The sequence below is a fragment of the Salvelinus fontinalis genome, chromosome 2, assembly GCF_029448725.1.
Source record: "Salvelinus fontinalis isolate EN_2023a chromosome 2, ASM2944872v1, whole genome shotgun sequence".
Taxonomy (NCBI): domain Eukaryota; kingdom Metazoa; phylum Chordata; class Actinopteri; order Salmoniformes; family Salmonidae; genus Salvelinus; species Salvelinus fontinalis.
The window spans coordinates 93,705,102-93,720,090 of NC_074666.1; the positions used below are offsets into that span (position 1 = coordinate 93,705,102).

General features: G+C 42.0%; 1 protein-coding gene across 1 annotated transcript; it reads left to right on the forward strand.

Moving 5' to 3' along the window:
* The first annotated feature begins 212 nt into the window (after positions 1-212).
* On the forward strand, positions 213-14,983 carry LOC129831924 (vesicular glutamate transporter 1-like). The gene is made up of 10 exons (XM_055895550.1): positions 213-497; positions 1,462-1,580; positions 3,925-4,039; positions 4,580-4,667; positions 7,013-7,099; positions 8,047-8,189; positions 8,488-8,637; positions 9,830-9,962; positions 12,260-12,370; positions 14,301-14,983. Exons 1-10 carry the CDS (start codon positions 327-329, stop codon positions 14,609-14,611), a joined length of 1,428 nt encoding a protein of 475 aa, XP_055751525.1. The 5' UTR covers positions 213-326; the 3' UTR covers positions 14,612-14,983.
* Positions 14,984-14,989: the final 6 nt, after the last annotated feature.

Sequence of the window (14,989 nt, forward strand, 5' to 3'; positions counted from 1 at the left end):
GAGAATTGAACCCACGACCTTTCTGTTGTTAGCACAATGCTCCTTCTTCCAACTGAGCCCCACCGGAGCACCACAGGGTTCAATTCTAACACTATTTAATTCTTACTAGGTTTCAGTTTCTTGTTTTTCTTTTATAAAATTGTAAAGCGACATTGGGTCCTTGAAAAGCGCTACATAAATACCATGTGTAATTATTATTATTACTACTAACTTTGTCCCTCTCTCTCCCTCTGCTCTTCACCAGAATCCTAGAAAAGCGTCAGCCCAATGGCGAGACCATCGAGCTTTCGGCCGAGGGCCGCCCAGAGCTTGTGGAGGAGAAGGAGATGCCCGTGGTGGACTGCACCTGCTTCGGCCTTCCCCGTCGCTACATCATCGCCATCCTCTCAGGCCTGGGCTTCTGCATCTCCTTCGGCATCCGCTGCAACCTGGGCGTGGCCATCGTCAGCATGGTCAACGACCACACCGTCTGGAAGGGCAACAAGGAGGTCCTGGTGGTGAGGCACACTGTTCTGGCACTTACACTCACACTTCTATTTTCTTCCTACACTCTTAGAAAAAAAGGTGCTATCTAGAACCTAAAAGGGTTCTTCGGCTGTCCCCATAGGAGACCTTTTAAATAATAATTTTCGGTTCCAGGTAGAACACTTTTGGTTCCAGGTAAAAACCCATTTGGAAAATGATTATTTTTGGTTCCAGGTAGAATTATTTTGGGAAAAAACACTCTTTCTACTCAAAGAGCCATTTTCTTGAAGAGGGTTCTTCCCTACTTTCTTCGCTGTCTGAATGGTAGCAAATAACCTTGCTAACTAGTGTTGTGGGAAGAGGAGGGTTGGGGTCAGGTCAGGTCAGGTTAGCGGGAGGACTGGCTACAGGCCACAACAAAGGTAGTAACTTTGGGCTTGGAGGCTCACAGTGTGTGTAACCTAACGTAGCAGGTGTAAAATAAATACCTGAGCGGGGTCCACACATCCATTTTTCAGGGGAATAGCAAGCTAGGTTGAAGATACTGAATCAATGAAAACCGCTTCCGGTTGTTTCCGACCTCGCTGAGGTTGGAGTGTGTCCAAGCTTTATTTTTGTGCAGAGGAAGAAAAATACTGTCAATGGACAATGTACTTTGACTTGAAAATACTTCTTTATAATCACAATCAGCACCTTTTGAAGTGTAGCTTTTATCAAGGTGCTTGGGAAGCTAACACAAGTCTTCAGGTCTCAGGCAAGGTTTCTCATCACTCAAGCATTATTTAACGAACCCACTCCGCTACACATCCATAGTCATGGGTTGTGTTCATTAGGACACGCAACGAAAAAACGCTTCAAAATGTTCTGCAACTGAAAATCTAAATGAGCGTTTGTTAATGTACATATCCAGGTAGTCCCTTGCTCCCAGACGGTTTTATTCTGTTTGGTGCCTTATGAACACAACCATGGTCTCTCCTCCTGTTTCTCTGCCCCCAGGCAGCACAGTTCAGCTGGGATCCAGAGACCGTGGGGATGATCCACGGGTCCTTCTTCTGGGGATACATCGTCACACAGATTCCCGGAGGTTTTATATGTCAAAAATATAAAGCTAACAAGTAAGTACATTTTAGGATACATCGTCACACAGATTCCTGGAGGTTTCATGTGTCAAAAAATATAAAGCTAACAAGTATGTACGTTTTAGCTTGGGGATCATTATTCCTGTATTGATTGACTGATTTCCTTTTTGTATGTCAATACCTTTCCTCAAAGTAGTCGGAGGGCATCTTTATTACTACTAGGCATCATTTGACTAAAGTATACATTATATTTGACTAGAGTATACATTATATTTGACTAGAGTATACATTATATTTGACTAGAGTATACATTGTATTTGTCTAAAATATACATTCTATTTGACTAAAATATACATTACATTTGACTAAAATATACATTATATTTTACTAGAGTATACATTATATTTTACTAAAGTATACATTATATTTTACTAAAATATACATTATATTTTACTAATATATACATTATATTTTACTAAAATATACATTATATTTGACCTAAGTATACATTTTACTTGACTAAAGTATACATTGTATTTGACTAAAATATACATTATATTTTACTCGAGTATACATTATATTTGACTAAAGTATACATTATATTTTACAAGAGTACACATTATATTTGACTAAAGTATACATTATATTTGACTAAAGTATACATTATATTTTACTCGAGTATACATTATATTTGACTAAAGTATACATTATATTTGACAAGAGTACACATTATATTTGACTAAAGTATACATTATATTTGACTAGAGTATACATTATATTTGACTAAAGTATACATAATATTTTACTAGAGTATACATTATATTTGACTAAAGTATACATTATATTTGACTAAAGTATACATTATATTTTACTAAAGTATACATTATATTTGACTAAAATATACATCATATTTCCCACTTTCTCCTTTGTCCCCAAACAACGTCTAATAACAGTAGTGTTATGATAACATGAAGGGGTCCGATATGACTTATTCATAAGTAGTAGCCTCATAATAACAGGAATCTATCTCCTGTTTCTGTAGCGTGAAGCAGCTTGATGAACAAGTACATCTATCTCCTTAATGCAGAGGGCCAAGTAGACGTGCATCGGGTCCCATTCATACAGCCTTTGGTATGACTTGGCTGGGGATTGAACCCCCTACTTTCCAATCTCAGGGTGGACAGTCCTACCACAAGGCCACTCAGTTGGCTTGACACATTTATAAGCGGTACAAAAACTAAGAGAACAGTATACATTGGCTACTAAACTATGGCTGCGGATGTTGCCTCAATCAAAAAGTTCTGTATTCATTTTATTACTAATGAAGTATATACGGAGCCCTTATATTCAAGGATTTCCATCAGACATTTTGAACTGCTACAAAGCTTGGGACAGTCTCATCAATAACACCAAAGACGTTTCTCTCAGGGTTGGGGTCAATTACATGTTTATATCAGTCAATTTAGGAAATTAAATGAAAACCAGCTCATGAATTGAAATCTTTATAGAATTTAAATATTTCATCTTCATAGTAAATATTTGTCAATAATTACTTTCTGAATTAAACTAAATAGAAAATTAAACTGACCCCTAATGAACCCTGGTCTCTATCGCTCTCAGTGGTTGAAATGAAGGCTGGTCTCTATAGCTCTCAGTGGTTGAAATGAATGCTGGTCTCTATAGCTCTCAGTGGTTGAAATGAACCCTGGTCTCTATCGCTCTCAGTGGTTGAAATGAAGGCTGGTCTCTATAGCTCTCAGTGGTTGAAATGAATGCTGGTCTCTATAGCTCTCAGTGGTTGAAATGAATGCTGGTCTCTATAGCTCTCAGTGGTTGAAATGAAGGCTGGTCTCTATAGCTCTCAGTGGTTGAAATGAATGCTGGTCTCTATAGCTCTCAGTGGTTGAAATGAACCCTGGTCTCTATCGCTCTCAGTGGTTGAAATGAAGGCTGGTCTCTATAGCTCTCAGTGGTTGAAATGAATGCTGGTCTCTATAGCTCTCAGTGGTTGAAATGAATGCTGGTCTCTATAGCTCTCAGTGGTTGAAATGAAGGCTGGTCTCTATAGCTCTCAGTGGTTGAAATGAATGCTGGTCTCTATAGCTCTCAGTGGTTGAAATGAAGGCTGGTCTCTATAGCTCTCAGTGGTTGAAATGAATGCTGGTCTCTATAGCTCTCAGTGGTTGAAATGAACCCTGGTCTCTATCGCTCTCAGTGGTTGAAATGAAGGCTGGTCTCTATAGCTTTCAGTGGTTGAAATGAATGCTGGTCTCTATAGCTCTCATTGGTTGAAATGAATGCTGGTCTCTATAGCTCTCAGTGGTTGAAATGAAGGCTGGTTGTGTTTGTCTCTGACTGTTTCTGTCTTGGTGTGTTTCAGAGTGTTTGGCTTCGCCATAGTGGCCACATCCACTCTCAACATGCTGATTCCATCTGCTGCTCGTACACACTACAGCTGTGTCATACTAGTCAGGATATGCCAAGGCCTCGTCGAGGTACTTAGAGTGCATCTGTCTCTCTCTCTCTCTCTCTCTCTCTCTCTCTGTGTGTGTGTGTGTGTGTGTGTGTGTGTGTGTGTGTGTGTGTGTGTGTGTGTGTGTGTGTGTGTGTGTGTGTGTGTGTGTGTGTGTGTGTGTGTCTCGTGTGTGTGTGTGTGTGTGTGTGTGTGTGTGTGTGTGTGTGTGTGTGTGTGTCTCTCTGTGTGTGTGTGTGTGTCTCTCTGTGTGTGTGTGTGTGTGTGTGTGTGCGTGCGTGCGTGTGCGTGTGCGTGCGTGCGTGTGCGTGTGCGTGTGTGTGTGTGTGTGTGTGTGTCTCGTGTGTGTGTGTGTGTGTGTGTGTGTGTGTGTGTGTGTGTGTGTGTGTGTGTGTGTCTCGTGTGTGTGTGATTGTGTGTGTCTCTCTGTGTGTGTGTGTGTCTCTGTGTGTGTGTGTGTGTGTGTGTGTGTGCGTGCGTGCGTGTGCGTGTGCGTGTGTGCGTGTGTTGAATATTATGTTTGTATATTTACTGTGTGCATCACTTCATTACTTCCCTATAGGGCGTATCTTACCCAGCATGCCATGGGATCTGGGCCAAATGGGCCCCGCCTCTAGAGAGAAGTCGACTGGCCACAACAGCATTCTGTGGTAAGATACTAAAACAAATGGATTTAAACATCCTCTCACGCTCTCCCTCCCTTTTTCTCTCTCTTAATAAACCACACAATGAATGAATGAATTTTCCCCTGGGGATAATAAAGACTACTCTACACATTACTGGATCAAACCATTAGTGATGTTACTTGATGTTCTTGTCAAGAGGGTAGCTAAGATGTGCTTCTAAACAACCTCAACATTATAGTAAAGTTCCTATTGGTAACATCCCAAATAAATCTAGTGCAGCACATTGTCTTCCTACATACTGTATGCATGCATTCCACAGGAGGTTCCTGGCACCTTAATTGGGGAGGACGGGTTCGTGGTAATGGCTGGAGTGGAATGGGTGGAATGGTATCAAATGCATGCCATTCCATTCGCTCCGTTCCAGCCATTATTATGAGCCGTCCTCCCCTCAACAGACTCCATTGATGCATTCTCAGCTGCAGTAAGTGTGTGTAGCCTTTTACACTCCAGGGTCCAGGTCTGAGAGATCAAAATGGCAGATTTGGTCACTGATAAGAGCTTAAATTTGAGGCGCTTTCAAATGATGCTTTTACCTAAACCAGATGGAGATTTGTAGTGGACCGTTGTTGGATTGTAATGGACCGTTGTTGGATTGTAATGGACCGTTGTTGGATTGTAGTGGACCGTTGTTGGATTGTAATGGACCGTTGTTGGATTGTAGTGGACCGTTGTTGGATTGTAATGGACCGTTGTTGGATTTTAATGGACCGTTGTTGGATTGTAGTGGACCGTTGTTGGATTGTAATGGACCGTTGTTGGATTGTAGTGGACCGTTGTTGGATCGTAGTGGACAGTTGTTGGATCGTAATGGACCGTTGTTGGATCGTAATGGACCGTTGTTGGATCGTAATGGACCGTTGTTGGATCGTAATGGACCGTTGTTGGATTGTAGTGGACCGTTGTTGGATCGTAATGGACCGTTGTTGGATTGTAGTGGAACGTTGTTGGATTGTAATGGACCGTTGTTGGATTGTAGTGGACCGTTGTTGGATTGTAATGGACCATTGTTGGATTGTAATGGACCGTTGTTGGATTGTAATGGACCGTTGTTGGATTGTAGTGAACCGTTGTTGGATTGTAATGGACCGTTGTTGGATTGTAGTGAACCGTTGTTGGATTGTAATGGACCGTTGTTGGATCGTAATGGACCGTTGTTGGATCGTAATGGACCGTTGTTGGATCGTAATGGACCGTTGTTGGATTGTAGTGGACCGTTGTTGGATCGTAATGGACCGTTGTTGGATTGTAGTGGACCGTTGTTGGATCGTAATGGACCGTTGTTGGATTGTAGTGGACCGTTGTTGGATTGTAATGGACCGTTGTTGGATTGTAATGGACCGTTGTTGGATCGTAGTGAACCGTTGTTGGATCGTAATGGACCGTTGTTGGATTGTAGTGAACCGTTGTTGGATTGTAATGGACCGTTGTTGGATTGTAGTGAACCGTTGTTGGATTGTAGTGGACCGTTGTTGGATTGTAATGGACCGTTGTTGGATTGTAATGGACCGTTGTTGGATTGTAAAGGACCGTTGTTGGATCGTAATGGACCGTTGTTGGATTGTAATGGACCGTTGTTGGATTGTAGTGGACCGTTGTTGGATCGTAATGGACCGTTGTTGGATTGTAATGGACCGTTGTTGGATTGTAATGGACCGTTGTTGGATTGTAGTGGACCGTTGTTGGATTGTAATGGACCGTTGTTGGATTGTAATGGACCGTTGTTGGATCGTAGTGGACCGTTGTTGGATTGTAATGGACCGTTGTTGGATTGTAATGGACCGTTGTTGGATTGTAATGGACCGTTGTTGGATTGTAATGGACCATTGTTGGATTGCATGAACATCAACAGTAATTGTGTGATGGTGGGGATGCAGGGCTTTGTTCCATCTTTTCTAGCAAAGAGATAATTAACTGTTCTTACTCTAAGTTCATTGTTTCCCCCCACAGTTAGTTGACTAGGTAAGTTAGTTAGTTAGTTGGTTAGTTGGTTAGTTAGTTAGTTTGTTGGCTAGGTTAGTTAGTTAGTTAGTTCGTTAGTAAATTAGTTAGTTAGTTAGTTGACTAGGTAAGTTAGTTAGTTAGTTAGTTTGTTGGCTAGGTAAGTAAGTAAGTTAGTTAGTTAGTTAGTTAGCTTGCTAGCTAATCTCGAAACCCAGAACCAAATATTGCGTGAGCTAGCTAGCAATTGCTACTGACTTTGATTGTGGGTGCTGAGGTGTTCAGATCTGGCCTGACGGAGGCTTTACACAACAACAATAGAAACATCAATGTACCATATTTCTGTGTCTTGCTCTTTCTTTGTGTCACAGGTTCCTATGCTGGAGCTGTGGTGGCCATGCCTCTTGCTGGGGTGTTGGTTCAGTATGTAGGGTGGCCTTCAGTCTTCTACGTCTATGGTGAGTAAAACCAACCTGGCAGTACTGAGTTTAACTGTCTCATCACCATACAAGTCCCCTAAGATAAAACCCCAGCAAGCTTACAGTGGGTGGCCCCTGCTCAGCTGCCTACTGCCCATGACCCAGTGTTGGTAGCCCAGACTATTGAAAGTGGTATGCTGACTACTCAGTTAGCCAGTGCTAGCCTCCTTTGGGGAGCTTGCAGTATAGCACCAGTTCATAGGAGGAGAGAGGTAGAGACATGGGTCCAATAAGAGCTTGCTGGATATTTTTTCTGTGACAATGACATCCAAACTGACACAACTTATGTTATTGCAAACATGTCATCACTGTACTGTACTGTAGAGACCACCTCCCTACCTTTCTCCCTACTCCACCCTTCTAATTTCCTACCCTTCTCATTCCCTACCCTTCTCTACCCTCTTTACCTCTCTTCCGCTCTCCTCCTCTCTCTCTGCTCTCTCTCTCCATTTTACCTCTCTCCTCCTCTCTCACCCCTCTTTAACTCTCTACCTCTCTTCTCATTTCTCTCCCCCTTTACCTCTCTCCTCCTTTCTCTCTCCTCTTTACCTCTCTACCTCTCTCCTCCTCTCTCTCCCCTCTTTACCTCTCTACCACTCCCCTCCTCTCTCTCCCCCTTTACCTCCCTACTTCTATCCTCCTCTATCTCCTTTCTCACTCCTCTTTACCTCTACAACTTTCCTCCTCTCTCTCCTCTTTATCTTTCTCCTCATCTCTCTCTCCTCTTTACCCCTCTACCTCTCTCCTCTTCCCTCTCCTCTTTACATCTATTCTTCTTTCCTCCTCTCTCTCCTCTTTATCTCTCTACCTCTGTCATCCTCTCTCTCCCCCTTTACCTCTCTCCTCTTTATCTCTCTACCTCTGTCATCCTCTCTCTCCCCCTTTACCTCTCTCCTCCTCTCTCTCCCTCTCCCTCCCTCTCCCAGGCAGTTTTGGGATAGCATGGTATCTGTTCTGGATCCTGGTGTCGTATGAAAGCCCGGCAGCCCACCCCACTATCACCCCTGAGGAGAGGAAGTACATCGAGGAAGCCATCGGAGAGTCAACAGGTTTTGCCAATCCTCTACAGGTAAGCACAAAGACGCATGAAACACACCATTTTATTTCAAATAATTTCAAACACACACACACTCCACCGCTTTTCTTTTTGCTTGTGACTTGTGCACGCACGCACACACACACACACGCACGCACACACACACACACACACACACACACACACACACACACACACACACACACACACACACACACACACACACATACACACACACACACACCACATCCTTCTATAATTTCACTTTTTTGCTGTGTGAGGACTGGTGAGGACTGTGAGCACAACCATCTCTCATTCCTTCTTGTTGCAGAAATTCAAAACCCCGTGGAGAGCATTCTTCACGTCCATGCCAGTGTACGCCATTATCGTAGCCAACTTCTGCAGGAGCTGGACTTTCTACCTGCTTCTCATCAGCCAGCCGGCCTACTTCGAGGAAGTGTTTGGCTTTGAGATCAGCAAGGTAAGACAGAGTTTTAATTATGAATTAACCCCTACCCCCTATTACCTAGCCCCTATTACCTAGCCCCTATCCCCTATCCCCTAGCCCCTATCCCCTAGCCCCTAGCCTAGCCCTTATCCCCTAGCCTCTATCCCCTATCACCTATCCCGTGGCCTCTAGCCCTAGCCTAGAGAAAAACAACTGGTGGTCTGCGGGTTAAATTTGGCCCACCATAGTTTCACATTTTTTGTTTTTGGGAAGAAAAAAGTAATGGGCGTGGGAAACATATGTTTACATTGACAATGCAAGTGAAATAGATAATAAATGAAAGTGAAATAAACAATAAAAAAATAACATTAAACATTACACTGACACGTTTCACAGGAATAGACACATTTCAAATGTCATATTATGGCTATATACAGTGTTATATTGATGTGCAAAAAGTACAAAAGGGAAAATAAATAAACATAAATATGGGTTGTGGTGTTTGTTCTTCACTGGTTGACCTTTACTTGTGGCAAAATGTCACAAATCTTGCTGCTGTGATGCACACTGTGGTATTTCACCCAGTAGATATGGGAGTTTAGAAACATTGGGTTTGTTTTGGAATTCTTTGTGGGTCATGTGATCTGAGGGAAATATGTGTCTCTAATATGGTCATACATTTGGCAGGAGGTCAGGAAGTGCAGCTCAGTTTCCACCTCATTTTGTGGGCAGTGTGCACAGCCTGTTTTCTCTTGAGAGCCAGGTCTGACTACGGGAGCCTTTCTCAATAGCAAGGCTATGCTCACTGAGTCTGTACATAGTCACGGTGGTCGGTATTCTGCCACTGTGTACTCTCTGTTTAGGGACAAATTGCATTCCAGTTTGCTCTGTTTTTTGGTAAATTCTTTCCAATGTGTCAAGTAATTATCTTTTTGTTTTCTCATGATTCGGTTTGGTCTAATTGTGTTGCTGTCCTGGGGATCTGTGGGGTCTGCTTATGTTTGTGATGGCTTTGTTATAGAAGGTTGGGGAATCGCTTCGTTTTAGGTGGAATTGAACAACTATTTTCTGGCTTTTGATAATTATGGGGTATCGTCCTAATTCTGTTCTCCATGCATTGTTGGATGTTTTAAGTTGCACACAGAGGATGTTTTTGCAGAATTCTGCATGCAAAGTCTTAATTTGGTGTTTGTCCCATTTTGTGAATTCTCTCTCTCTCTGTCAGGTGGGGATGGTGTCGGCCTTGCCACATCTGGTGATGACCATCATTGTGCCCATCGGGGGACAACTGGCCGACTACCTGAGAACACACAAAATCATGACCACCACCAACGTCAGGAAGCTCATGAACTGTGGAGGTGAGAGGCCACTCCATGGTCAACTTTACCCTATATAGACACAGATCTGGGGGCAGTTTTGCATTTCCCTCACTAATGGTTCAAGTTAGGATTGGGGAAGGGGAAGTTGATCCTAGATCTGTACTTAAGGGAAACTTAGATTCGAAAACAAACCCAATTTTTTTTACATCCCATATCTACCGGGTGAAATCCCACAGTGTGCCATCACAGCAGCAAGATTTGTCACCTGTTGCCACAAGAAAAGGGCAACCAGTGAAGGACAAGTGCAATGTTTAGAACAAGTGTAATGTGAGTTTAATTTTTACTGTTATTTTTTATAGTTTATTTCACTTTGGTATATTATCTACTTCACTTTCTTTGGCAATGTTAACATATGTTTCCATGACAATAAAGCCCTTGAATTGAATTGAAAAGTAGGGGAGAAAGTGGGTGGAGAGAGAGAGGAGGGAGGATGGGTAGAGTGGAGTGAGAGGGAGGGCAAATAGAGAGGTGTTAGCTGAGCAGGGGGAGGGAGAGACTGAGGCAGAGAGGGGTGGGTCGTGTTGCAGGATAACTTTTATGCAATACACTTAATTTCAAACTTGTAGTGTAATTTCAGATTCAACGTTTCAAAAAATTTCCATGAATTCTAATCCACAGAATAATTCACATTTCCTGTTGCTGCTGGATTAGTTTCATGCTGTAGCCAACTGGCTCAAATGAAGATCCTGTAGTTATAAGGGATGCCACAGAGAGAGAGAAAGAGGAGAGGGAAGAGAATAAAATACATCATTATCCCCAGAGAGAGAGAGAGAGAGAGAGAGAGAGAGAGAGAGAGAGAGAGAGAGAGAGAGAGAGAGAGAGAGAGAGAGAGAGAGAGAGAGAGAGAGAGAGAGAGAGAGAGAGAGAGAGAGAGAGAGAGAGAGAGAGAACGCAATAGTAGGCCCAAACAGTTGATGACGACAGTGTGTGATTGTGTGTGTGTAGCTGCACGTGAGTGTAAAATAAAGTGTGTGACTGTGGCGGCAGCTTGTTCATGAGGGCATCATGTGTGTAAAAGCAGTATTAAGGTGCCTGAGAGAGCATGGTGTATGACGGTCGCAGCACACAGACATGTTCTGCTGCTGTGAGCTAGTGGTAGTGGTGCGCTAGCCTGGATCAAACTGCTGATTCTACAGCTGGGACTGCGCTAACACAAGCATGCTGTGTACGCATCACTGGCCCCTCTGCTAACGAGAGCAGTCTCACAGAACAGGAGACAGGTAACTCTCAGTGCCAGAACTACGTTAGCTCAACGTTAGCTCAACGTCCCAACACAACCTATGTGTGTCAGAGAGGGGAAGAAGAAAAACCATCGAACCAATAAAAAGAAATGCAGAATGTTCTCTAATTGTTATATAAAACAGAAGGAATGCTGAACCTTCTCTAATTGTTATATAAAACAGAAGGAATGCTGAACCTTCTCTAATTGTTATATAAAACAGAAGGAATGCTGAATGTTCTCTAATTGTTATATAAAACAGAAGGAATGCTGAACCTTCTCTAATTGTTATATAAAAACAGAAGGAATGCTGAACGTTCTCTAATTGTTATATAAAACAGAAGGAATGCTGAACCTTCTCTAATTGTTATATAAAAACAGAAGGAATGCAGAATGTTCTCTAATTGTTATTTTAAAACAGAAGGAATGCTGAACGTTCTCTAATTGTTATATAAAACAGAAGGAATGCTGAACGTTCTCTAATTGTTATATAAAACAGAAGGAATGCTGAACGTTCTCTAATTGTTATATAAAACAGAAGGGATATAATATGTGCCAAATGGTAGATGCTTTAATCCAGAATGACTTTACAGTTCAGTGAGGGCAAACATTATAGTATCTGTATATACACGATTCCTGTGGGAATTGAACCCATGACCTTGGCATTGCTAGCGCTCTGCTCTCACCAACTGAGCCACACAGGATCATCATCATCACATCACTGGCACAGAGCATGGGCATGACAGAAGCGGCAAATTAAAATTATCCAGTCAACAAACACGACTTGGACAAGACATTAATGATAAAGTTGCAATATGTACAATTTTGGGCCAAAAATTCTAAAAGTTGGCACAACTCTGTAAATATATGTCTCTGCCCACAACCTATGTTAGTCACAGAGTGCAAAACTAAATGGTGATTAACACCCCCACCCACCCCTAATACCAGAACTAACATTAGAGTCAAAGGTTAGGGTCCTTTCCATATTGTGATCTTTCGTGTTTGTTGTCAGTGGTGATTTTAGTGTGTTTAGTTGTGGTTCCTGTTTTGTCACCAGGGTTTGGAATGGAGGCCACTTTCTTGCTGGTGGTGGGATACTCTCACACCAAGGTCATGGCCATCTCCTTTTTAGTCATCGCTGTGGGCTTCAGTGGATTTGCCATCTCAGGTAAGAACATGAAAGAGTTTCTCTGAGTTTACTGAGTAACAACAGTCAGGAAGATAAGACCAAACTGTCTGTTAGGTTTACTGAGTAACAACAGTCAGGAAGATAAGACCAAACTGTCTGTTAGGTTTACTGAGTAACAACAGTCATGAAGATAAGAACAAACTGTCTGTTAGGTTTACTGAGTAACAACAGTCATGAAGATAAGAACAAACTGTCTGTTAGGTTTACTGAGTAACAACAGTCATGAAGATAAGACCAAACTGTCTGTTAGGTTTACTGAGTAACAACAGTCATGAAGATAAGACCAAATTGTCAGTTAGGTTTACTGAGTAACAACAGTCAGGATGATAATACCAAACTGCCTGTTAGGTTTACTGAGTAACAACAGTCAGGAAGATAAGACCAAACTGTCTTAGATTTAATGAGTAACAACAGTCAGGAAGATAAGACCAAACTGTCTGTTAGGTTTACTGAGTAACAACAGTCATGAAGATAAGACCAAACTGTCTGTTAGGTTTACTGAGTAACAACAGTCAGGAAGATAAGACCAAACTGTCTGTTAGGTTTACTGAGTAACAACAGTCAGGAAGATAAGACCAAACTGTCTGTTAGGTTTACTGAGTAACAACAGTCATGAAGATAAGACCAAACTGTCTTAGGTTTACTGAGTAACAACAGTCATGAAGATAAGACCAAACTGTCTGTTAGGTTTACTGAGTAACAACAGTCAGGAAGATAAGACCAAACTGTCTGTTAGGTTTACTGAGTAACAACAGTCATGAAGATAAGACCAAACTGTCTGTTAGGTTTACTGAGTAACAACAGTCATGAAGATAAGACCAAACTGTCTGTTAGGTTTACTGAGTAACATCAGTCAGGAAGATAAGACCAAACTGTCTGTTAGGTTTACAGAGTAACAACAGTCAGGAAGATAATACCAAACTGTCTGTTAGGTTTACTGAGTAACAACAGTCAGGAAGATAAGACCAAACTGTCAGTTAGGTTTACTGAGTAACAACAGTCAGGAAGATAAGACCAAACTGTCTGTTAGGTTTACTGAGTAACAACAGTCAGGAAGATAATACCAAACTGTCTGTTAGGTTTACTGAGTAACAACAGTCAGGAAGATAAGACCAAACTGTCTGTTAGGTTTACTGAGTAACAACAGTCAGGAAGATAAGACCAAACTGTCTGTTAGGTTTACTGAGTAACAACAGTCAGGAAGATAAGACCAAACTGTCTGTTAGGTTTACTGAGTAACAACAGTCAGGAAGATAAGACCAAACTGTCTGTTAGGTTTACTGAGTAACAACAGTCATGAAGATAAGACCAAACCTAAGGGCTGTTCTTTCCTTTTCAGACATTGAAAGTGATTTATGTTGAGATGGTCATGCTATGATTTTTTTTGTTGCTATATAATCAGATTCTTATGAGTTTTTTAGTCTTATTTTAGGGTTAAGATAAGGTTGTGGTAATGGTTATGGTAAGTTTGTGGTTATGGTAATGTTGTGGTTAGGGTTAGGATAAGGTTGTGGTTATGGTAATGTTGTGGTTAGGGTTTGGGTAAGGTTGTGGTTAAGGTAATGTTGTGGTTAGGGTTAGGATAAGGTTGTGGTGAAGGTAATGTTGTGGTTAGGGTTTGGGTAAGGTTGTGGTTATGGTAATGTTGTGGTTAGGGTTTGGGTAAGGTTGTGGTTATGGTAATGTTGTGGTTAAGGTAATGTTGTGGTTAGGGTTTGGGTAAGGTTGTGGTTAGATTAGGCAGCCTACTGGTGATAAGGAAAGCTTCATACTTTAGTTGTTTGTAGCATGGTCAGATGGTGAGTCTCTCCAGACAGACTGTTACATAGCGGGAGATTTGGTTCTGGGTGCCAAACCAACATATTTCTCTGCATTTCTCCTGTCCCCGCGTCCCTCCCTCTCTCTTCAGGTTTCAACGTGAATCACTTGGATATTGCCCCCCGCTATGCCAGCATTTTGATGGGCATTTCCAACGGAGTGGGCACCTTGTCGGGTATGGTGTGCCCTCTTATAGTGGGCGCCATGACCAAACACAAGGTACCAACACACACAGCGCTCTATTCAATCAAACTGGCATTACATTTAGCCAGTTACATGGAGGGGAATTACCAACACACACAGAGCTTTGTTCAACAAACTGGCATTACATTTAGCCAGTTACATGTAGGGGAATTACCAAGACACACAGAGCTCTGTTCAACAAACTGGCATTACATTTAGCCAGTTACATGTAGGGGAATTACCAAGACACACAGAGCTCTGTTCAATCAAACTGGCATTACATTTAACCAGTTACATGGAGGGGAATTACCAAGACACACAGAGCTCTGTTCAACAAACTGGCATTACATTTAGCCAGTTACATGGAGGGGAATTACCAAGACACACAGAGCTATGTTCAATCAAACTGGCATTACATTTAGCCAGTTACATGTAGGGGAATTACCAAGACACACAGAGCTATGTTCAATCAAACTGGCATTACATTTAACCAGTTACATGGAGGGGAATTACCAAGACACACAGAGCTATGTTTAATCAAACTGGCATTACATTTAGCCAGTTACATGGAGGGGAATTACCAAGACACACAGAGCT